We start from the raw sequence: 25,907 nt of genomic DNA, 5'->3' as shown, positions 1-25,907 counted from the left end.
AGGTGCACTGGCAGCCCCAAAACCCTTTATCACTGGACACAGGTGCTGGTGAACAAAGTCAGGGAGGCCAAAGTGCAGAGGCGAGGGGATGTGGAAGAGGGGGATCCACTTTCCCATGCCAGCACTCCCAGCTCTGGCACCAGCACCAGCACCAGCACCAGCCAGTCTCCTCCATGCCAGCCACTGCCAATGTGGGCCATGGGAATGGCTTCAATGCAGAGGTCCAAACACACCAGACCCCAGCCTTGGGCAGGTAGCGCCAAGGCTTCGGTGGCTACCTATCTCACTGAGGATGTGGAGCCACTGGAATGTGACCCCTTGGCCTACTGGGCAAGCCACAGCCAGATGTGGCAGGATCTGGCCACAGTTGTCCAGCAACACCTGTCCTGTCCACCGACTAGTGTTTTAAGTGAGAGGGTGTTCAGCATTGCTGGGGATGTTGTGACACCCTACCATACCTGCTTGGATCCTACTTTGGTGGAGCAGCTGGTGTTCCTAAAGTTGAACCTCCCATTGCTGGGGTCCCCCAAGCTCCACCTGCAGATGGACAGAGTGCCACCCTCCCCACTCCATCTGCAGAAATTTCCTTTTTGGAGGTTTTGAAAAGCCAAGTAATACCCCACTTTCAGCTGGAGGGGGCACTAACTGCATCACCAGCCAGCAGGGGAAGAACATGTCCCTGCTGAGCTCATTCCCCTGCCAGGATGAACTTGGAGGTATGGGATTGGGGCTGTGGAGAAGGAGGAGACCCCAGGTCCTGGGTATGACCACTAAAACTGCACCCTGCCAGGGTAGGGAGTCCTGGTGGGACTGCTGGCAGCACGGCAGCCCCGTAAATGCCAGTGTTAGGCCCCAGCTCAAGTCTGGGTTCGTGCCCGGTATGCAAAGGCCAATAAAGATACCAGGGGTGAAACTATAAAAAAGATTTATTGCTAGCAATAAAAGTTGCAAACGGAATAATTTCACAAGACAAGCACACACGTATTCAATACTGAGCCCCTTATATACAAGAGGTTGAATCTTCACAAGCATCCTTGTTTGCTAATTGGTTATAAAGGCATGACGCAAGGAGTTCTTTGCTGAGCATGTCTCTATACCTGTGTTTTAGCTATGTATCTCATTAACATACATATATGTTTCATTAGCATATATCTTCCCCGCCTCGGGGTGTGATTTTTAGTATTATAATGAGCTCTTTGTTCCAGTACCTCTGATTCTGTTTTTTGTTTTCAAGCTTCCTCTATCTAAGACTGTCTGCTCCTTATCATTGCAGATGGGCATTCGACACATAACATTCACTTTTGCTTAGGCTTTGCATAGTAGTTTCTAGGTCAAACCTTACATTTCCCTCATCTGGAGCATTCATAATTATTATTAATTATGATTGCTCCATTCAATTTGACTTAACACAAATCTAGTATTCTCAGCTTTCTTTGTTTGCAAAATCATTTGATTTACCTTAGGCCTGAAGATAGATGCGATACAAACCGGTATACAGTGGATACAGAAACAAACCAGAATCCCTATAAAACAAAACAGAATAACCATACAAAACAACTGTTTCAACCATCCAAAATTGGGAAGCCAGGAAGTTAACCAGGAAAAGTCTAAGCCAGATGTTTCTTTCAATGTCTGTGTCAATCGTTGTAAGGCACCAATTTTGTCTTCAATTAGCACAGAATTATCAGTGAGGTTGAAGCAGCACATTCCTTTTAAGGTTTCACATCCCAGATTGTGTCGTAACAAGAGATAATCAATAGCGGCTCTATTCTCTAAGACAGCATCCCTTATGGGTCCACCTTCCACTGTTCTCTGCCTCCGGTCCCGGAGTTTGCAGGAGTTTCTTCTTGTTCTGGTTCAGCCACCAGCTTTAGGTGACTGGAATGTATCCAAGTCTTGATTCCTTCGAGCTTTGCTGCCGTTGGGGTCGTTAAAAGTACTCTATACGGGCCCTTCCATCTGGCTCGAAGTGGTTCCTCGTTCCAATCTTTCACAAGAGCGTAACTTCCAGGTAATAATCGATATTCCGGGGTAGGAGACTGGTTCTGTGTCTGCAGCACGTCCCGTACCTGCTGATGGATGGAAGACAAAACAGAAACCAAAGACCATACATATTCTCTAATCATTCCCTCTCCTAAAACATGTAACTGTTGTTCAGTACCCATGGGCAGACTCAGAGGGTAAGGCTTACCATACATTATCTCAAATGGGCTTAATCCCAATTTAGAATGTGGTGCGACCCTTACTCGCAACAGGGCCAAGGGTAGGGCCTCTGGCCATTTGAGTCGAGCTTCTTGGCAAATCTTTGCAAGGTGTCTTTTTAAGGTCTGATTCATACGTTCCACTTTTCCACTGGACTGGGGTCTCCAAGGGGTGTGTAAATGCCAGCTGATTCCCAGGAACTCAGAAACCTTTTGAGTAATTTGTGCAATGAAATGTGGGCCATTGTCTGACCCTATTCCTTTTGGAAGTCCGAAGCGAGGTATGATTTCTCGTAGGAGTGCCTTGACCACCTCTCGGGCTTGGGCAGTCCGACATGGGAAGCACTCAACCCAATTAGAGGAAGTGTCCACAAAGACAAGGAGATATCTCATCCCCTGTTGCCGGGGTAACTCAGTAAAATCCACCTGCCATTCTTCTCCTGGCCCATAGCCTATTCTCTGATGTCCTGAAGTTTCTTTTCTCCCTCCTTTTGGGTTATTTCTCTGGCAGACCTCACATGTCTCTGATACCTTCTTGGCAGCCTCTCTTAATCCCACTCCAGTTACATAGTGACTGATCCACCTTATCAGGGCCCTGGGTCCATAGTGGGTGCCATGATGAGCTCTCTTCACTACCATATGAACCCAGACAGCTGGGATGATAATGCAGCCATCCTTTGTTACTAGCCACCCGTGCTCCCCCTTCTTTGCTTGAAACTCTCTTATCAATTGTTTGTCTCTTTCCCCATACTGTGGTGTCACAGGCTGGTATAAGTCTGGGAGGAGAGGTAACAGATTACTTACTTCGGGCAGCAAGTCTGTCTGAGGTTTTTTAGCTGCTTTCTTTGCTGTAGCGTCAGCAAATCGATTACCTTTTGTGGATGAATCATCATTTTTCTTTTGATGAGCTTTGCAATGCATTATCGCTACCTCTTTTGGTTCCCAGACTGCCTTAAGGAGGGCTTTTATCTGCTTGCTATGCTTAATGCCTGTTCCTTTTGAATCAAGTAGACCTCGCTCTCTCCATAGCGCTCCGTGAGCATGTAAAACAAGGAAAACATATTTAGAGTCAGTATAAATATTGACAGTTTTGTTGGCCGCCAATTGCAAAGCCCGAGTCATAGCAATGAGTTCAGCCTTTTGAGCTGAAACAGATGGGTTTAAAGGTCCTGCTTCTATCACATTCTGTGTAGTCACGATAGCGTATCCGGATTTTCGAATTCCATTCTCTGTACTCGAGCTGCCATCAGTGTAGAACTCCAGGTCAGCTTTTTCAAGAGGTCTGTCTCTCAAATTTGGTCTTGAAGAATAAACAGTCTCCAATGTTTGCAAACAGTCATGCACAAGATCTGGTGTGTCACCCATAGATGGCAACAGTGTTGTTGGATTTACATTGCGAGAAATGGTCAATTTTATTTCAGGCTTATCTAGGAGGATGGCCTGATATCAAGCCATTCGTCCCGGAGTTAACCAGTTCCCTCCTTTCTGTTCCAAGACCGTAAGTACTGCATGAGGAACATATACAATCATTTCATGGCCTAGGGTTAATTTTTCAGCTTCTTGTATTAGCAGACAGGAAGCAGCAACAGCCCGGAGACAAGCAGGCCATCCACATGACACAAAGTCTAATTTTTTTGAAAAATATGCCACTGGTCGTTGCCAGCTACCCAATTTCTGTGTTAAGACTCCCACGGCTACCCCACCTCGGTCATGCACAAAAAGGGAAGAATGCTTGCTCACACTCTTCAGTCCATTCGAGTACCTTTTCATCTCCGTGTGTTGCCTCATATAGAGGTTTTGCAATAACCCCAAAATTTGGACTCCAAATCCTGCAAAAACCTACTGTACCTAAAAATCCTTGTAGTTGTTTCTTTGTTATTGGGGGTGCCAGCTGGCATATAGCTTCTTTTCTTTCAGGCAACAGGGCTCTCTGACCAGGCTGTAATTCAAATCCTAAGTATGTGACTTTCTGGGATATGGGCTGCATTTTTTTTCTGGAAACGCGATATCCTTGTTGACCCAGAAAATTAAGGAGGCAAATTGTTCCTTCCAGGCAGCTTGCTTCAGTGGTGGCTGTTAAAAGCAAGTCATCCACATATTGCAAAAGAGCACAGGACAGTGGCAATTCTAGCCTGCGTAAATCTTTGCTTAATGCATTGCCGAATAGGGTTGGGCTGTTTTTAAATCCTTGGGGTAAAACAGTCCAGCACAACTGAGTCTTAATGCTAGTATCTGGGTCTTCCCATTCAAATTCAAATATTTCCTGAGATCCCCTCTCTACCGGTATACAGAAGAAAGCATCTTTTAAATCAATAACCGTAAACCAGTTATGATCTGGGTTCAAAGCAGATAGCAAGGTGTACGGATTAGGCACGGCCGGGTATATACTCACAACCACTTTATTTACAGCTCTCAAGTCTTGGACGAAACGATATTCATTACTCTTAGGCTTCTTCACAGGCAAGATGGGTGTGTTAAAAGCTGATGTACATTCACAGAGAAGGCCATACTCCAGGAACCGTTCAACTAACGGCTTCAGTCCTTTCCTGGCTTCCATCCGCATTGGATATTGTTTCACACATGGAGGCTGGGCCCCTGGCAAAAGTTGAATCTTCACAGGGTCAGCATTTTTAGCCTTCCTGGGTCGGTGACCTGCCCATACCCATGGAACAACAGCATCGAGCAGGGGTTGAGGAATATCCGGTGTACTCTCCTCTTGGAGAAGGCCGAGAAGGCAAGCCTGTAAATGCCACCCCTTTTCAGGAGGCACTGTTAAAAACATTTGCCCATCCTGGAACGACAACGTAGCTTGCAGTTTACAGAGGAGGTCTCTCCCTAAAAGGGGAACGGGGCAGTTTGGCATGTACAAGAATTGATGGGTAACTTCGGCCTGCCCAAGATTACAGGTCATTGGCTGTAGGAAGGATCGTGTTACTGCCTTCCCTGTAACCCCTACCACTGGCACAGTCTTTTTACTTAAAGGTTTCAGTTTTTGAGTTAAAACAGAATGGGCAGCACCTGTATCGACGAGAAAATCTACCAATTCATCTCTGTCCCCTAGTTGCATTTTAACCAGAGGCTCGTCAGGGGACACTGGGATCTGGGTTATCTTTCCCTCCCGGGCCTCCAGTCCCCTTCAATCTGAATCCCTTCCAAAAGCGAACAATCCACTGCTCTCCTCTTTTTTCTTTTCACCTTCCCCAACTTTTCGATAAGGGCATTCCCGCTTCCAATGTCCTTTTCGTTTGCAAAAGGCACATTGATCTTTCTCTAATGGACCCCGTCTCTGTGGCTGTCTCCAGGATCCCTCATCTCTAGGTTTTCTCGTGATTGCAGCTGCCACTACGGCTGTCTGCATTTTCATCTTTCTCTCCTCTTTCTTGTCCTGTTTCTTTTCCTGAACACTTTCTCAGTTAGTAAATACTTGGTAAGCAATGTCTACTAGTTGGGAAATAGGCATACCTGTTGCTCCGTCTGCCTTCTGCAATTTCTTTCTAATGTCTGGTGCACTCTGACCTATAAAGATCATATTTACCATGCGAGCGTTCGATGCATCCTCCGGATCCTCACGAGTGTATTGCCTGAAAGTAGTGTAAATTCTTTCCAAAAAAGCACTCGGGGTCTCATTAGTCTCCTGTCGAATCTCATACACCTTACTGAGATTTTGAGGTTTTTTCACAGCATCTCTCAATCCTCGGAGGATATATTCTCGATAGGCACAGATGGAGGTCATATCTTGGTCTGGTTTCCAATCTGGCTCCTGGATGGGGACATGATCGTCTCTATTTCCTTGCAGGTTCCCTGCAGTAATTTCCTTTTCCACGTACTCATGAGCTTTGTTCACTACCATTCTCCTTTCCTCTGGTGTCAACAGGATATCTAGAAGAGACTGAACATCTGCCCAAGTTGGGTTATGGGTTTTGAAAATCGTTTTAAACTGGTTCTGTACCTTTTCAGGATTCTCTCTCAAGCTGGGGTTATTGTTCTTCCAATTATACAAATCTGAGGTATTAAAAGGAACGTGCACAAAGGTTTGACGGTAGGTTGGCTCACCGTCGTCTTCGAGAGGCCCGGGTACCACTTGTTCTCTTAGGGGAAATACCCCATTTCCCTTCCCACAGCCAGAATCAGATTCCCTGTGATGTTTTCCCTTAACCCCGGAGTCTGCTTCTAACTGTACTCTCCATCCTCCTCCCGGGCTTATATCAGGAGAAGTCGGGGAGTTTGGAGATTGCCAAGCACCTAACGGCCATGGTTGGCGCTGTTCCAGATCCCTATGTCAGGGAGTATTTACAACTTCTGCCTCAGGGGGGGAAAAAGCAGGAAGAGCAGATGCCAACGAGGAATCCGATGAATCAGGAGGGGGAGGAGGAGGAAGAGGATGAGGTAAAGGCAGCACAGGGTGGGGAGCCTCCGGCTCCAGACAGTCCAGGACAGGATTTGCAGTTGGTCGAGCCACAGCCATCTCACAGATCCCGACCCCCTCCCCCAATCCACATTCCTCCAAAACTTTTTTTATCTCTACAAAGAGACATAAACGCTTGTGCATACAACAATTCCTCCCATTTACCATTCTGCCGGCAGCACAAAATCAATTGTAAGATGGTATTATAATTAACACTTCCCTCCCGAGGCCAATATTCTTTATCATCTAGCTGATAGCGTGGCCACACAGTTTCACAGAAGAATTTAGCTTTCTTCTTAGTCATAGGATCCTCACCAAACTCTGCCCAATGTCCCAATACACAAGAGAGGGGGGTACATTTCCTAACCTTACTGTTAATAGTACCCATTTCAGAGCTGCCTTCCCGGTTCTGACTGTCCGACTTACCTGGGATCCAGGGATCTGTTCTTAGTCCTTGTCCTCACAGGGGAAAAAATCACTGGTCTTGGACTCGGGCCAGACAGAATACTTACAGAGATAATCCCAGGCAGACGTACTGATGGTAGGCCTTATGCCCTTTCTACCCTCTCACCCAGGTGCCTGTTACTGATACTTTCACTCTATGGCGTTGCACCGTTAGGCTACTGCTGCCTCAGCGATCCAGCTCCTCCTGAAACAAAAGTCTCACCGGGAAAAGAAATCCCGGGGCGCGCTAGACTTTTGATAAGAAAAAGCAGATTAGCTGGTCGTCAGTTAGTCCGGGCAAAGCTATCTACGGCAGTCCCATCTGGGTCGCCAAAAACTGTTAGGCCCCAGCTCAAGTCTGGGTTCGTGCCCGGTATGCAAAGGCCAATAAAGATACCAGGGGTGAAACTATAAAAAAGATTTATTGCTAGCAATAAAAGGTGCAAGCGGAATAATTTCACAAGACAAGCACACACATATTCAATACTGAGCCCCTTATATACAAGAGGTTGAATCTTCACAAGCATCCTTATTTGCTAATTGGTTATAAAGGCGTGACGCAAGGAGTTCTTTGCTGAGCATGTCTCTATACCTGTGTTTTAGCTATGTATCTCATTAACATACATATATGTTTCATTAGCATATATCTTCCCCGCCTTGGGGTGTGATTTTTAGTATTATAATGAGCTCTTTGTTCCAGTACCTCTGATTCTGTTTTTTGTTTTCAAGCTTCCTCTATCTAAGACTGTCTGCTCCTTATCATTGCAGATGGGCATTCGACACATAACATTCACTTTTGCTTAGGCTTTGCATAGTAGTTTCTAGGTCAAACCTTATACCAGGACCAATGATCTCCTGGTGAAAGTCAGGAAAGAGGTGCCATAACCTCCAGCTAATGCACACATGCACAAAGTCCTGGCTGGGGAACGCCCAGACCTGTCACGTCTTTGACAGACCTGACACTTTCTGGCTGCAGTGCAGTTGTGAGGCTCCCGATGAGCTCAGCTTAGCTGCCCGGGATGCCAGCTTTAGGGTTGAAAACTCCTTTGTCAGGCTGAGGAAGTACCTGCAGTTGGTGTGTCTCCTGGTCCTGGATGGAAGGAAAAGTAAAGAAACCAGAGGTTGGCCTGGTACACAATGCAGGCAAGAAAGCCAGTCAGTGAAAATGGAAATGGAGGCGTCGGGGGGGGGAAGAGACAGGCTGGGGTGGGGGGGGAAAAGGGGATGTAGCAGCTCAGGTAAAAGTGCAGAAGTGCTTGGGGTGTCAGATGTCCAGCAGGTCACAGCGTGCCAGAATTCCACTGTGTATATTTAGTCCATGAGTTTCTGTATCTACTACCTAGGAGGCTGATGAAGTGCAGTTCATAGGCGCAGCTCTGGAAAGTGGTTTCAATTGTAATTTGAATTACAGGATCAGGCCTGAGAGACCAGAGACAGAGTGTTTTTTTGGTGAGGAAGATGCCCCCCACAGGTAGGTGGGTTTTGTTGTCTTTGATAGATTCTGGTGTGCAGTTTGTGGGGTACTGGAGATAGTTGGCAGGTTTTGTGTTTTGAGCTGTAGGAAGTTGGCTTTGGTTCTGGTGATGAGTTTAGGTGCTTGTTTGAATGTTTAAACCACTTTTCAGAGCTGGAAACCAGTACAAGGCATAACACAATTCAAAGTAGGGTTATACAGCATTTGAGTCTTGATATTAGTTACTTTCTTCTGTATAGGTGATCTTCACAGAAGTATTATTGATATCAGATCAGGTGTCATTTAATAAAATCAGTGTTGATGGTTTACTGCTGCTTATTGACAGAGATCATTATGGAAGATTAGTCCAAAAGCCATAATTATACACAAGCTCCTATAAACCTAATGTTATCCAGATGAACAGGCATAGACTTAATGATCGTTCATTTTACTCATTATCTGATCATTATAAACACAGGTGTACACATTGAGAAAAAGTACTTTTACTGACATGCTGAGGAAATTAATATGGTGGAAGCTAGTTAAGCTTATACATTACCACTGAATAACTCTCAGGGCATTTGTACACATAGGTGTGCCACAGCACTGGGTGCTTTTAAAAGCATCTGGCTCTGCAGTGCATGCATTTGTATAAAAAGCAAAAAGAGTGTCAGCACTGAGAAAATGGCAGCGGTGCGCTTTTGAGCTAATATGCATTAAAGGTGTTTTAGCTCAAAAGCGCACCACCGCCATTTTCTTTGCACTGGTGCGCATTTCACCATTTATACAAATGTATGTGCCACAGTGCCGGGCACATCAGCTCGCATGCTTTGCAGACTTGATTAATAGATTCTGCTCTGCCCCGCTGGATTTCTGGCGCATTGGAGCAGATAAAATTACATCTATAAATGCCCTCAGATATAAACTACTTATAAAAAGGAGCTGTAAGCATATCCAGTCATAATTTATTTGTTTTGGTTTCTTTTTAATTGCACAATGCAAGTCAGAGCATTGCATAAAAATATAAGAAGTACTATACTGAGTCAGAACAATGGTCCATCTAGCCCAGTAATCTGTCTTCAACATTGGCAAAACTTGATGTTACAGAAGGAGACCACTAAACTAGGTATCTCTACAATGATCTATAGCCTAATCAATACCCTCCTTGGCAACCACCATTATTGGTTTTTAGATGCCAGAGAAAACAACCCTTAACATTCTGTTCAATAGCTATTACTAAGTATATCATCTATGAATTTATCCAGACCTGTTTTGAATCTGGATATGCTATCTGTCTCTACTACCTCCTATGGCAATGAATTCCATAATTTAACTACACGTTATATTAAAAAGTGCCATGATTATTTGAATATAAAAGGAGTATTTTCCCCACAATCAGCATGGGGAAAGAGATCCTCATCTGACATTTGCTTACAAGGAAACTTCATTAAATTCATAGGCTATCATGAAAATACTGCCAAAAGCAGCATGTGCTCAGTAATGGAAACTAACTATGAAGTTGGTTAAACAAAGCACTGAGCATGACTATAAAGCACGTGGCCCAGATTGGGCAAACATACTGATGAGAACCCTTTTTCCCACTTTTTTTTTTTTTTTATAATGAAAGTATTAAAAACTTAGAAACATACTGCTATCAGCTTACACTGTGTTACAAAATAAATAAATGGCCAACAAAACAATAAAGTATTAAAACCTAAAACATACTTCCATCAGCTTATATTACCGTACAAAAACTACAGCAAGTAAGAAAAAAAATGAAACAATATGGTATCAGAACTTCTATCAGCTTCCAAAACTTCAACAAATAAGAACAAAAACAAACATAGAACATTTATACATTATCCAATGGTTCACTCCTTTCCCAAATTCCCATTAATACAGGGACCTGGACACTTTCACTTTTAATGCCACATTATTTCCTGTTGCCTTCCAAACTTGCTTATTAACGCCTACTACCCCTTATCCCATATATGTCTTGTCTTAGCCCCAGTCATGCTTTTCCCTAGCCCACTGCCAGCCTGCCACTATAGCTCTTCCCCTCTCATGCCTCATCATCTTTTCACCCTCCTAGATCTATTATATATCTCCATTCTTTTATGTTCCAAAAATCTATTGCCTACTCCTTACCTAGTTCTCTTGTATCCCATCAGCAATACCACTCCAGTTTCTTCAAGCTCAAATGAAAGATATCTTCTACTGAGAGTTCCAGTCTTGATGGTTGAGCATGGACCAACTTTATCCACTGGTTTGATTACTATTTAAGTGTTGGATTTTAGGGGCTTTATGGATTTTCCCCTCTGAGGGACAGAGGTGTTGTGGTCCTGGCTTCTGCTGATAATTTTGCTGTTAACTTTCTTCCTGAAATAGTTTATCTAGTAGTGCAATGTGTGGCTATGTCTTCTGGGAGGTATCCAGTCTGTTTTTATTATTCCTGGTTTTTTTCAGTTGTGGCAAGAGGTTCGTTAGGGGTGGTAGTGGAAGTATTCTTTCAAGTGAAGTGTGCAGAAATCTTCTAATAATCCACATAGTATCTTGTCAGGTTTTTTTCTCTGGGCAGAAGTTTACGCCCTTGGAGAGTACAAATAATTCAGAATGGGACAGTATGTGTTGTGATAAGTTGATGGTGTTGGTGTTCTGAGCACTGCTGTTTTAATTCCCTCCTGCACTGCTGGTGTGCTACCTGCAAGGTAGCCCCTGTTGTGACAGCTGATTCCACATTTTCTTTTTATGTTGGATGGCATTTTTGGCAGGACGTGAGTCAGCTGCCTACTAGTAGTCAAGTGTATCTCTAGGTTAATGTCTCTTACTTTAGTAGAAGAAGTGAGTAACTCCTGCTCAGGTTGATGCCTTTTGGAGTCAGTTAAGACAGTTCTTAATTTTTTCTGAAGTCCTTCCTAGTTATGTTGCATATATAGAGCAGTGTGTGCTAGCTAGAGGGCTCTAGATACTGAGTCCGATTGATGTTATATTTGTTGTACAGGTTTAAGAGATGTCACTGTAGTGTGGATTCTTTTTTCTTTATGTTGTAAATTTTCCCTGTTTATTGTCCAATTTCTTCTTTTAATTTTTATGTTAAATCTAATTAATGTATCACACAAATAGACATAGAATGGAGTAAGAATGCATGCCTATGTAAGCATGTGAGAATGATATTAAAATAGTTTGTTAATGATTCAAGGAAAATATATGCTAGGTGCTAAGTTCTCACTTCTACTGATTCTAGTGAAGCTGATGAGATTGTAGAAATTTTGGAAGATTTCTCCCCACAAATATTGAATCAGCTTGTGTTAGCCATTCTTTATGCAGACTACTGGTCTTCTTGTCTAAAACTACTCTAAAATTGAAGTGTATGTTAAGTTTATAAATCTAATATAATAAAGAGCTTAGTCAGCCCAGCCCAGCCTTCTGTATCTCCATGGCTGCTTGGGATAGTCCAATAGCATCTCCCTACAGGTCACTGTGATAGGGACTGAGCAGGGAGCAAGACGGATCCATGGGGGGAGGGGGCAGAGTGTAGCATTTGTAGAATTTGGTTAAACTTGTTTTATATAATATAGTTAAATCTAGCATGAATTTAAAAGACAGAAATTAAACCAGTACAAGGTAGCTGCTTGACTCTATTTTATAATGCTTCCAGCTTGACACAAGTGAATGAACTTTGTATGCCCTGGCCATGTGAGAGATATGGGCAAGGGGTGAGTGAAGAGTGAATGGGAGTTTGTATGAGAAAAGGAGAGAGGATATAATTGTTTATGTAAGCAACAAGGCGCCAGAGGTGTCAACTACCAACCAGTAACTAACTAACAAATGGCTGAAGAATCCCTTTGAAGCTTGAAGGAACAAAGGACATAACAGAAGAAGAAATGCTGCCATGTGGGCAACAAGAAAACTTCAAGGCTGAGGCCCATCTTTACTAAAGTGACCTCGATGTAAGATAAAAAGAAGTCAGATGCGAAGCAGCAGCTAAAAATGCAGACTAAGCATGGACAAACCCCAAGAAGCAAAACAGAGACTGAAAACCATATATAAGGAGAACACAAATGATGCTAAGTGGGGTGAGAAATCTTCCCTCTTCCTTCTGGAGCCCAGGTGTGTCTGCTACTCACCTCATTCCAGCTACTCTTTTTTCACCACCATCAGCAGCTTCAACATCTCAGCTACTCAGTGAACACAGGGTTGGCCACCCCATGTTAACATTGAGCAACTACTGCTGGTAACTATATCTGGTGTCTGTCTGTATGCATGGAATGGTTGTTTTGTGTGTATGTATGTCTGTGTATGACAGGGGAGAGCAATTATTTTGGCAGAGGGCTGCTTATTGAGTTTTGGCAAGCCATCGGGGGCTGCATCACAGGCAGCCCAGGGCAGATGCATATTAATTTTTTTATTTTTTTAGGGGACCCACGGGCCAGATAGAATGGTCTGGCAGGCCGCATCTGGCCTCCAGGCCACACTTTACCCACCCCTGGTGTGTGATGATGTGTTGGTGATTTGTGCGTGTTTGTATGGATGATCTGTCAGAACCTCTGTCTAACTCATGTAATCAATAAACATGGCATTCTGCCTTATCCCCCTTTATAAAGTCTCGGTTGTGATTTAAGCAATTGGCAATTTGTGTAACAAGAGGGCTGCCTCCAAGAGTGGAGGACGGGGGAGGTCCTGTATGGGGAAAATGTGTGCCTGTATGTCTATCTGCCTCTGTGTGTGTGTGTGTGTGTGTGTGTGTGTGTGTCTGTCTGTCTGTCTGTCTGTCCGCCTGTGTGTGTCTGTCTGTGCCTCTGTGTGTGTCATTGTATGTGTCATTATATCATTGTGAGTGTGTGTGTCTGTCTCTGTCTGTCTGCCTGTGTGTGTGTCCACATACAGAGAGTGAGAGTAGAGTGGACATGCCTGTGTCTGTGCACTCCTGTATGTATGCATCTGTGTGTGTACATTTGGCTATAGCAGGGCTGGGGGGAAGAGAGAAGAGGTGGGCACATGGCCCCCAGCCTCCCCTGCCAGCACTAGGAGGGGAAAAGGCTCCTCTCTCCCCATGCAGCCCAGTTCCCATGCGGGCAGGGGGCCTCCAATTTTGTGCTTACCCAGGGCCCCAGTAAACCTTAATCCACATCTACTATTTGCCTCCCCCCTCCACCTGATCATTCCTGATGGGCAATTGGCTAATAAATAAATAAATGTATAAGACTTACACATATTTGTTAGAATCATAAAATCATAGAAAGTTAGGGTTGGAAGGAACCTCAAGATGTCATCTAGTCCAACCCCCTGCTCAAAGCAGGTCCATCCCCAAAAGATCATTCCAACCTTGGTTTTGTCAAGCCAGGTCTTAAAAAACTCCAACGACAGAGATTCCACCACCTCTCTAGGTAACCTTTTCAAGTGCTTCACCATCCTTCCTAATAAGTTTTCCTAATATCCAACTTAAACCACCCTTGCTGCAACTTGAGATTATCGCTCCTTGTTCTGTCATCTTTCATGACTGAGAACAGTCTAGCTCTATCCTCTTTTGGACCACCCTTCAGGTAGTTAAAGGGTGCTATCAGTTCCCCCCTCAGTTTTCTCCTCTGCAGACTAAATAAGCCCAGTTCCTTCAGCCTCTCCTCAGAAGTCCTGTGCCCCAGCCCTGAAACCATTTCTTTTGGCCTCCACTGGACTCTCTCCAACTTGCCCACATCCTTTCTATAGTGAGAGGCCCAAAACTGGACACAGTACTCCAGGTGTGGCCTCACCAGTGCAGGATAGAAGGGAATAATTACTTCCCTCAATCTGCTAGCAGCGCTCCTACTAATGCAGCCCAGTATGCTGTTAGCCTTCTTGGCAACAAGGGCACACTACAGACTCATATCCATTTTATTGTCCACTGTAACCCCCAAGTCCTTTTCTGCAAAGCTGCTACTTAGTCGGTTGGTCCCAGGCCTGTAGCAATGCATGGGATTTTTTAGTCCTAAGTGCAGGACTTTTCACTTATCCTTGTTGAACTTCATGAGACTCCTTTTGACCCAATCTTCCAATTTGTCTAGGTCTCTCTGAATCCTAGCCCTAGCCTCCAGTGTATCTACTATACCCCACCCTCCAGCTTGGTGTCATCTGTGAACATGCTGAGGGTGCAATCCATCCCATCTTTGAGATCATTAATACAGATATTGAACAAAACAGGCCCCAAGACTGACCCTGGGGCATTCCACTTGATACCAGCTACCAACTAGACCATAAGCCATTGATCACACCCCCCCCCCCCCCTTCAGCTGGATCATTGAGCTCAGCTTTTTATCCACCTTACAGTCTGTTCATCCAACCCATACTTCCTTAGTTTGTTGTAACAATGCTCTGGGAGACCAAAGCCTTGCTTCAAAAGCCTTGCTAAAGTCAAGGTAGATTATGTCCACTGCTTTCCCCACATCAACAGAGCCAGTCATCTCACCATAAAAGGCAATTAGGTTGATCAGGCATGACTGGCCTTTGGTGAATCCATGCTGACTGTTCTTGATCATTTTCTTCTCCTCCAAGTGTTTAGCAATGGATTCTTTGAGGAGCTGGTCCATGACTTTTCTGAGGACTCGGGTGAGGATGACTGATATTTAGTTCCTCAAATCCTCCTTCTTCCCTTTCTTAAAAATGGGCATTATATTTGCCCTTTTCCAATCATCCAGAACCTTCCCCAATTGCCATGAGTTTTCAAAAATAATGGCCAGCAGATCTGCAAATCACATCAGCCAACTCCTTCAGCACCTACAGATGCATTGCATCCAGCCCCATGGACTTCTACATATCCAGCTTTTCTAAATAGCTCCTAACCTGTTCTTATACCACTGAGGGATGCTCACCTTCTCCCCAAACTGTGCTTTCCAGTGCAGTAGTCTGGGAGCTGATCTTGCCTGTGACGACTGAGGTAAAAAAGGCATTGAGCACTTCAGCCTTTTCCTCATCATCTGTCTTGAGGCTGCCTCCCCATTCAGTAAGTAACTCACACTTTCCCTGACCTTCCTCTTGTTGCTAGCATACTTGTAGAAATGCTTCTTGTTACCCATGATGTCCCTTGCTAGCTGCAACTCTAACTGCACTTTGATCTTCTCAATTTAATCCCTGCATGCCCAAGCAATATTTTATATTTCTTCCTGGTCACCTGTCCAAACTTGCACTTCTTGTAAAGCTTCCTTTTTGTGTTTAAGCTCACCATAGAATTCTCTGCTTAGCCAAGCTGGTTGCTTGCCATATTTGCTATTTTTCCTGCACATCAGGATGGTTTGTTCCTTTGTTCTCTGTAAGGTTTTTTTTTAATACAACCAGCTCTCCTGGACACCTTTCCCCCTATGTACTAAACAATAGAAAGCTGTCTATATAAAGGGATTTCTATTCAAATTATTTTTGATTGAAAGATTATTTTCTTTACTGAATATTAATTTACTGCCATGCTAACTGATCCATGGTCATGTTTTCTAATTTCTCAAGTGGATATATTTTGGAGTCATTCTGTCTTTTAGATAGTAGATATAAGTCTGGTCAGAAAAGTACATCTTTATTTTGTACTGTTATTTTTTAAAGAGATCTGATAAATTATGAATAAATTATTTTAGAATAGATCCATTCACTTCTTAAATTTTAGCACATTATATTTAATCTAAACAGTATTCTCTGACATCTTATTTGGTATATGATGATTTACAGAGCTAGATTATTGGGTGATATAAAACCTCAGAGCTTCACTGAAGTCAGGAAAACTGAGACTAACTCCTAATGTATACTTACCTTAAATCATCAATGAACTATTAATATATCACTCTCACATGCTTTACATCTGCATTAATTATGATTCCATGCTATGCCCACTTGAATGACACAGCACTCAGTCTTGGATAAAATGATTTTAGCTAATCCTAATTCAACACTTTTCATCTCAATTTTGAGCATTTTTTAAAAGAACTTTTTAGGCCATAAACTCAAATCCCAGCTGTTAGTCAATAGCACTGTGCCTCCTGCCATTGTAATTAATATGGGTCTTTCTACAGTTCTTTAATCAGAAATTCTAAGCTTGTCACAATAGTATCTGTCACTACAGAATGTAAGAGGAGCTATTTAATTTACCTTCACTTCAGCCTTTTGGACTGTGGGAGTATCCCACACTGTTTAGCCACCATCATTTGCCAGACTACAGTGCTTAGGTGGGAAGCCCATGAGCTAATAAATGACAAGCAAACTGGCAATTTACTCTGGTTTCAGCTCTTCCTATTATAATCTCCTACAACCAGTGGTGCAGAAGATTATTTGTGAGTTCAGAGAATGATACAGGGAGTAAAAGACCTTAAGCTCTCAATCAAGAAAAAATTGAGCCCTGCCATTGTTTGATGAAATAAAATAAACTACAGTGAAACAAATCAGACCTTGTTAACTAGACTCTGCTCTTTAAGCAGCCCCACAGTTTGTGATTGTAAAAGCTGATCACATCAGTATGTCTCTTACAAGACCTCATCCAATTCACTTAGGTAAATTCTCCTGGGAGGGTGGGCATTAGAAGAAAATTGATCACCTAGTCTTAATAGGAACAATTTGGTGGATGCAGTCTTTTCTGATGACACTTGAGCAGCATGCCTGATGAGGGACCACCAGACAAAGCTCCTTTCTAAGAACATAAGGGGAGAATTTTCATTTCTTTCTATGTTCATTACTCTCAAACTTTTTGATTGCCCAATTTTTGGTTCAGTAGGAGATAAGGTCCAGATCTTCAATGGTACTTAAGTGCCTAACTCCTGTTGATTTCAATATTTATTTCAATAGGAATTAGGGGGCTAAATATCATTGACAGTCTGAGTCTGAGTCCATGTAATCACAGAAATAATCAATGTCTTGATAATGTCTGCCTGCCTGCTTCTGACACAAGCCAGTAAGGAAACTCTCCAAATTTAATTTTCTAATTATAGTTCAAATTTTCAAGGTCATCCCATGTAAAACTATTGATTCCAATGGTTCTGTCTTGAGCTAAACTAAATTTATAACAGCAGCCAGCCAACACTTGCACATAGAGGGTGCCTCTACAAGTGTGCTTTATTGCAGTTGACTAATTAGCTCTGCAATAACGTGTCACAGTCTACACATGAGCCAGTATTAGGGCACAGTGAATTAATTAAGTCTGCTGTAGGATAGTACTGTTGGAGATGGTACTATCCTATGGTGGAGTAATTTATTCCACTGAAATGCACATGTAGAAAGTAACAGGATCTGGCTGGGGTATGAGGGTGTTAAAATGCAGGGGCTGACAGCTACCTAGCCCTGCATTGTAGTACCCATGCCCCAGCTATCCCCTCTACCTGATACCAACACCCAGAGCTGGGGCTGACTCCTTGGATCTCTGCCAGCCCAAGCCTGCTCCACCCTGACTCAAACTGCTTTGGTCCTGAGTACATCATGTAAACACTGTGCTTGGGAGCAGTTTTCCCTGGTGCAAACTATGCTGGAGTTTATCTTGTCGCCTTAATGGCACATGTGGATGCACCCAGAGAGAGCTTTCTAAAGCAGTGCATATGAAAAGAATCAGGTGAGCATGTCTTGCAGAGATAACATTAATTTATGAGTTCTTCTTTAATGAGCAACAAACTAATATGTAAAAAAACTATAGACTATAATTTCACACAGAATAAATTACCTAATAGTATAACAAGACAAGAAGCAAAGCATAGGATGAGTGATTTTTTTTTTTTTTTTTAATCACAAATATTCTGTTGAAATGCCTGGAAAATATCTTGAGTTGACAGCTTCAGTTATGACTGAGTAACAAGAGACATGTGGCGTTATTTGGCTGAAGGTGATTCTAGCAGAGATCAAAAGAGCCCTGAGACTGGACAAGATGCTCTGAATAGTTACAGATTGATGGATATTAATGATATTAAAGTATCATTTTGATACATATTTCCTTTCTGGAAATACATATGTAATTCTCAGCACAGTATTTCCCTACTGCAGTAATTCTCAACCTTTTAAGGATCAGGGAACCCCTCCATAACTTTTCTGAATTTGATAACACCCCAGCTGAGAACCACTGTTAGATTGCTCGGTTACCTCAGTGGGTCTCAAGGGGGTGCTGCCATCACTTCCATCAAGTGAAACTGCCCTGCATAACCTCACACAGAGGCAGTTTGTAACAGACTTCCAGAGGCATAACTAGTGAGGACAGACTTCCAGAGGCTCCCTAGTTAGAGATAAAGGGAGAGGAAACAGGGATGCTGTGCCAAGCACCTGAAAGCAGCAGGGAGGGGGGGAAGGGCACCCAGGCCTGGTTCCCCCTGCTAGTTACATTACTGAGGGCTGTATGAAGCAGGAGTGGTCCTCCTGTCTACGTTAGGGTTATCTGCTAAACCTAATGCAGGGAGCAGCAGAAGCTTTTGCTGCAGCCCTTCAAAATCTGGCCCTGCACATTCCTCCTGGAAATAGAAGTATACATGGCAGTTTCACCTGGTGGCAGCTGTTTCTCCAGGCTACTGCATTTCTGCAGTCACCAGGTGGACCCACCCTCCACACGTATGGGCACTTGTACATGTGAGGATATCACGATGTACACATGACAAAATTTTTCCTTTGTGTGGCTTAATGGCATCACATATTACACATACATGAGTTTGGGGGGGGGGGGCGGGGGTTAGATGAGTTTGCATTGTTGCAAACTAAAGTACATCCCAATGTAGTTTAGTTTGCAAATGTTGCAACTTGGAACATTACAGCCATTAGTCAGCTCGCCCCCCAACTGTGGGAGCGGTGGGCAGACTCTACAGAGAAAATGAATCACTGGCTTGTATCCATAGATGCTTCTCAATCAAATCCCAGGACTTCATTCTCCCATTGTACTCGGCCTCGGTGAGGCCGCAGCTGGAGTACTGCGTCCAGTTTTGAGCTCTACAATTCAAAAAGGACGTGGAGAAGCTTGAGAGAGTCCAGAGGAGAGCCACGCACATGACCAGAGGTCAGGAAAACAGACCTTATTATGACAGGCCGAGAGCCATGGGACTTTTCAGCCTGCAAAAGCACAGACTCAGGGGTGACCTGATGGCCACCTACTAAGTTTATAAGGGGTGTTCACCAGGACCTGGGGGAACATTTGTTCACCAGAGTATCCCAAGGGATTACAAGGCTGAATGGTTATAAACTTCTGAAAGACCATTTCAGGTTGGACATAAGGAAGAACTTCTTTACTGTCCAAGCCCCCAAGATCTGGAATGGCCTGCCACTGGAGGTGGTTCAAGCACCTACTTTGAATGCCTTTAAGAGAAACCTGGATGTTTTTCTTGCTGGAATCCTTTGACCCCAGCTGATTTCCTGCCCCTGGTGCAGGAGGCTGGACTCGATGATCTTCCAAGGTCCCTTCCAGCCCTAATGTCTATGAAATCTATGAAATCAGGCCCCTTGCTGCTTCTGCCTTCAGCAGGCTTCTCACCTGGCAAGATGCCTGGGGCTGCCCAGGAATGGGTTGACTTGCCCCTGGGCCAGTACAGGGGGGCAGCAGGAGGGCAGCTTGATGTGCTGGTGGCTGGAGAAGGTAGTGGGGATGGTGAACAGGGTACAGGGCTGCCTGGGTGGGCTGCTAGCTCCCCTGAGCCCATCTGGGCTTCCAAGACCCTGTGCACAGGCTGCCTTCTCCAGCCACCAGCATACCCAGCCACCCTCCTGCCACCTCCCTGCACTTTCACAGGGGCAAGCCAGGCCATTTCTGGGTGGCCCTAGCTGCAGGAGCCTGCTGAACGCAGAATCTGAGAGGGGCCTGATCCTTTTTCTCTGAGGAGCCTGCCTGCCTCTCCCATGGCCTGGGGGTGAGCTGACAGATTAATGGCACAGATTAATGGGCCCCTAGCTATGGGAGAGGCAGGCAGGTTCCGCCAGGAAAAAAAAACAAAACAGGACCAGGCCTCTTGCTGCTTCTGCCTTCAGCAGACACATGCAACCACCTACAACAACATAAAAATAAAACCCACCAGTTTAATTAAAAACTCACTGTTTCAATTTACGGGACATAGAATGCAACCCTAAGGACTAAAACCCTGCCATGTGTACAAGCACCCTATATTTCCAAGAGAAGCTTGCAGGGCTGGACTGGGAAGTGCTGCCATAAGAGCACCCTATCCTGCCTGCACTAAGTTCATCAGGTTTTCCCAATCTGGCTCTGCATGAGACATGCAGGGCAATTTCAAGTGGTGTTTCAGATGGTGGTGGTGTCCACAGCATTTCCCACACTGCAATACCCCTGAAAAGCACTCATAGCACCCCATTGAGAACCACTTATGTAGTGCTTACCACTTTTAGCTATGCCATTTAACAGATCTATACCATATTTTATCTATAAGAGTTAGATGAAAATATTCAGTGTGATTTTGGGGTCCTTTACCAGTTACTGTGAACAATTTACAGCTTAATATAAATCAAATTATTTCTTTGAACACATACTCAAAAATCTTACTATAGTTACTGTAAGATATGCATGGATATATGTGGGGAGGACTTAGCCTATACTGTATGCTTTTCTCCAAGAACAGAAAATTCACTGATTGTATTAAAATTCATTAACCCATAAAATATCAAGATGCTTTCCAATATGGTATTGTGGATAATGTGATCAATTCTATCATATGGCTTTGTAACTAATCTGAAAGGAAAGTAATTAATGTTATAATCACCATTTATCACCATCCTCTGGTTTTTATTAGTAGATAAAGGGAAACAAGTACCCTGTCTCTAAAACACACAAATAAGGTTACATAGAAAATATTACATACTTAATCTCTAATTCAGAAAATAAAGAGTTTCTCTTTGGTAGCTATTTCCTCAATTTCTATTATGTAAAACATTAGTAGATGTCTCAGAAACAACCTCTAAGGAGAGAGTGAAGGACTTTTGTTTGCTTAAGCTAAAGAAAACAAAAGGTTTGACATAACAGTTTTCAAATACATAAATGGTTATTGTTAAGAGGAAGATTAAAACTACTCCTTATGTCTATATGTCCACTGAAAATAGGATACAAAGTATTGGGCTCAAATTCCAACAGGAGAACTGTTGGTTAGATTTCAGGGAAACCTTACAAAGTGTAAGGATAGGTCAGCACTGAAATAGAATACCTAAAGAAGGTCTAGGGAATTAGACAACATCTGCTAGGAACAACTTAAAAATAATTGATCATGCCCTTGGTTAGATGATCTTTTGAGGTCTCTTCTATGCCCATTTAATAAGATACTATTATTGTTACCATAGGGAGGAAAGAGTTGAAACTCTGCTAATGAGACATTCTTCTGGAAGAACTTCTTTAATGTTTTGTTCAGAATCCTGTTAAATAATCCTCTTTATGTATAAAGTAGTTAAGTTTAGGAAAGCTCCAGTTATCTAAAGGAGCTGTGAAGCTGTAGAAGTGGGAAATACTTGAAAATATCTGTGTGGTGGCTACAGATTGTCCTAGCCAAAGTTCTTACTTATATAAAGTGGCTTATGTAATAAGAAATAGTGTGAAGAAAGTGTTACCTATAAGCAGGATGGTTATAAAAATGTGCCTGAAATCACATTTTAGGTTCTGAGTCTGGACTGGGGTTTATTTTGAGTCACATTGAGTGAGACTGCAAGGCTAGCAATAACAACAAGAGTAGGATGCTTTTACTAATTAGCTGAGCTAATGAATTCCACAGTGAGGCAGGTATCACAGAAGAAGAAAAAAGACCATTGTAAAAGAAAAAAAAAGGACCTTCAAGGCTGACAAAGTTGAGAGAGGGATAAGTGAATAAACAGGGAGGACAGAGTTGGAAAGAACCTAAAGTTGAGAAACAAATGATTGAATTTGATGTGGTAAAAAACTAGAAAGACACAGAGGATTAAAAATGGGGGTGGACCGGACATGTGGTCAGAGAGATACTTTTTTATTGATTGAAGAGGGTCAGTATGGATGTCAGGAAGGCATGACACCAATTAAGATGAGAGAAGATGACAGTTTTAACAAGAATATTTAGCAGTGTAAACAGAAAGAAAGGTCGAAGCGTGAAAATGTTGTGGACAAAGAAATGGCAGAATTTGGATGCATTCCAGATTGTGAGTTATCAATGGTAGCTGTAGCAGGCTGAATGAATGAGAGCAGAGAGGAAGATAATGTAAACCAAGATATAAGAGACAAGAACAGAAGCCAGTGGAGGGTGACAGATGGGAGAAGGACACAATTAATAGAGCTATGCTGTATTTTACTTAGAAAGCTTTGGCTCAGAAAACTTACTGATGAGCCATAAAGAAAAACCAACCGATAAGAAGAAAACATCATAAAAGCCAAGGGGAAGAGATGAAAAGGATAATCAATCAGATCTATTGCAGTAGAGAACTCAAGAAAATTAAGATGTATTATATGGATATACACTTGTACCAGAAGAGGTATTAAATGCTGGTTTTAACAATGCTGATGAGATCCAGAATGGAACTAGAGAGGAGGATCACAAAACAGTAACTGTTGCATGCTCACTGAGTTTACAAGCAGAGGCAGTAGCATATCTTGGGGAGGGGAAACCAGATTAGCAGCCCGTCCCTCCCCATTCACATGGTCTTTGCTCCAGAGTTCAGTGCTATCCTGTTATGCCTGTGAATAAAGGGGACTTGTAGTAGGGACAGAAATTACACATGAACTGGTATAAGTGATTGCAAACTGGTTTAAATATGTAACACAAGAGAAGTTCAGTGCACATAAACTACTTTCTGAATGGCTGAATCCAGTTAAGATAAATCTGGATGGATGTAGCATCACACTTAACTGATTTAAGTTAAATCTGTTTATTGAACTTCTGTCCCAGATCAGGTCTACTTTTTGAGGATTAGAGAACAAAGAGTATTTTGAGCCATGAGGGGACAAAACCAAAGGAGAATTTGAGGGAAAGACAGGGAAAGTGAAAACTAAGAGCAGGGGAGGGGATGGGATTAGAAAAGAACAAATAAAGAACCTCAATGACCCATCCCCTGCCCTTAATTCAGCAGCAGGGGAAAAGGCTGGAGCCAGGGCCGTCCCTAGTGGTGAGCGAATCAGGGTGACCACCCTGGACCCCCCACCTTGGGGGGCCCTGTGATCAGTGCTGCATAGGCCACACCACGACCACCATGCGCCACCACTGCTAAGCACCATCAGGTCTGCCAGCTCCAGCCACTCACCACCTTCCCCCCCCCCCCCGTCAACTGTGCTGGCTCTGGCTGCTCACCACCACCCACCCACACAGGCTGATATGCCCCAGGCCCTGTATACCTCTAGGGATGGCTCTGGCTGAAACAACTGACATTCAGTCCCTTCATTCATGCAGCTCCTGAGCCACAGCCTAGGGACTGCATGCTGACATCATTCATCCCCTCCTTTCCCCTACTTCTGGATTCAGGGTAGGGAGAAGAGTGTGGGGAAGGAAAAACAGCAGTAGGCTCTGGAGCTGCTTGAAAGTACAAACTCTGAGCAGACCCACACCATACAGTCAGTGATCTCATTGAGCTACCCACACATACAGAGCTCCCAGAAGGCCATGTCAGGAGAAAAGAGCTCTACAGTGAGGCAGCAACTGCTGAGACTATCAGAGGATTTAGATATAGTGAAGGGGCACAGAAGAAAATGCATGGCAGCAGTTTTAAAAGGTGATATTACTGCTTGATCAATTGGTTGGTGGCAGACTAGAAGCCAAGCAAGTGATGATTTGGCTGGAAAATGAATGAATAAACGGTCAATACATCAGCCACAAATAGGAAGAAAAACAGCTGTTCAAATTATCAGAGAAAAATGCACAATGTAATGTAATGAGGAAATCATTAAGTGCATAAACAGATTTGCTTTGGCCAGTGAGAGACAGGACTGGAAGATGCTGTGCTGATATGCCAGAGATGCAAATACTAGGGTATCATAAGCAGAGAAGTTCACGAGGAGTCACAACACAAAAATATTTTTGGGAGCTGACATAAGGATCGAAGGTACCATGAGTCTGCACTCAGTATACTGGCTGTCTTCTGATCCTAAGAATTATTTTTGTTTTCTTCATTAGATTAACTGAACCCCAAACCTAAATCTACTAATACAATGTTCACATGTAGTTTTTACCCAGGAATATACTGTTTGGAACCCAGGTTTCCAACACAAATCCTGTAAAAGTACTCATGATGACTAAATGGACTTCATATTTGATACTGTGACTGTACTACTGCAGAAAAATATCCTCACATTTGCAAACCATAATAAATTGCAATATTAATTGGTGTATGAATTCTATGTCAACATTGTATCTGAGCTAAAAATTAGGTCCATTACAAGAAGGTTGTTAGGGAAAATCATTCTGTTTTTATCTGACTGTATGTCCCATGAATATAAAACTTCATAGAAAGCTTAAAACACAAATATTCCCACACTGTAACTAACAGTTTTACTGGGTGCCCTTATCTCCACAGCAACATGCACATGTCCAAGTAAAACTCTAAGACCAAAAATAAAAGAAAAGATGTGCATCTTCAATATCTTTTCTCTTTCAAAATTGTTCTGGTGGCAGTTTAGTTTTGCCATGGCTTCCTCAAAAGGAACTACTCTTCTTCAGTGCATATATAAGAACATACCTGCCTGAGATACCAGTACAGAAAATCCCGTATAGTCAGGATGATGTTTTCTCCTTTATCTCAAAACATTTCTGTTTCTTTTAAAGGAACTAAAATATCAACATAAAATAGACACTCTACTAAATGAGTTCTCAGCCTAGCTTTCTTTGTTAAGGCTAGGAACATAAATTATGCATAAACCAATATAAGTGAATGGAAACCAGTTCATATCTGTAATACAACAGAAGTTCAATGCACATAAACTGGTTTTAAAATGGCTGAAACCAGTTTAAAACAAATGTGGATGAATGTAGCATTAAACTTAATGGATTTAGGTTCAGCCGGTTTATTGAACTTCTGTCCCAGATCCCCTCCAGATTCAAGTTAACTCACAGGTCCCCAGCATCCCAGGATGCTTAACACCTCCCCTGCAAACCCCCCCACCGTGGGGGGGGGGGGGGGAGCTAGCTTTGACCCAAGCTGCAGCCAAGCTAAGAGGCATGGTCTAGCATCCCTGGATTCTGGCCTTGGCCACTGCAGGCATGTGGTTGCATTTCCAGAATCAAAAAGTGAATGTCTATTCATTTGCTTATCAGTTCAATCTATGCAGCTTAGGCTAACCTGCAAAGATTGAATTGATTCAGCCTTGGGTTTTTTGACTGTGTACTTAGCTTACATGTTTGCCCAAATAGGAAAGTCTTGTGGTGCTTCTGAAGGGCATCTAGGCTTGGGCTCTGCCAGGCCTCAAGACAGAAGGAGTTCCAGAGCTAAGGGTCATATAAGAAACAGAAGTAGTGTTGGGAGTCTTCAGTATAATAATGACACCTCACTCCAA

The 25,907-nt window shown here is 43.2% G+C and overlaps 1 protein-coding gene across 1 annotated transcript in view; it reads right to left on the bottom strand.

The window, feature by feature from the left end:
* Positions 1-908: 908 nt before the first annotated feature.
* LOC132250821 (protein NYNRIN-like) overlaps positions 909-25,907 on the bottom strand; it is a 98,421-nt gene continuing 73,422 nt past the window's right edge. The window contains exon 6 of the mRNA XM_059728412.1: positions 909-8,140. Within this exon, the coding sequence (XP_059584395.1) occupies positions 1,788-3,566 (1,779 nt within the window). The 5' untranslated portion in view covers positions 3,567-8,140 and the 3' untranslated portion in view covers positions 909-1,787. The remainder of the gene's footprint in view (positions 8,141-25,907) is intronic.

This window comes from Alligator mississippiensis, chromosome 5, assembly GCF_030867095.1.
Source record: "Alligator mississippiensis isolate rAllMis1 chromosome 5, rAllMis1, whole genome shotgun sequence".
In the NCBI taxonomy this organism is placed as follows: Eukaryota; Metazoa; Chordata; order Crocodylia; family Alligatoridae; genus Alligator; species Alligator mississippiensis.
Note: the sequence above shows the minus strand (reverse complement) of the source record. Positions and strands in the feature narration are given on the sequence as shown.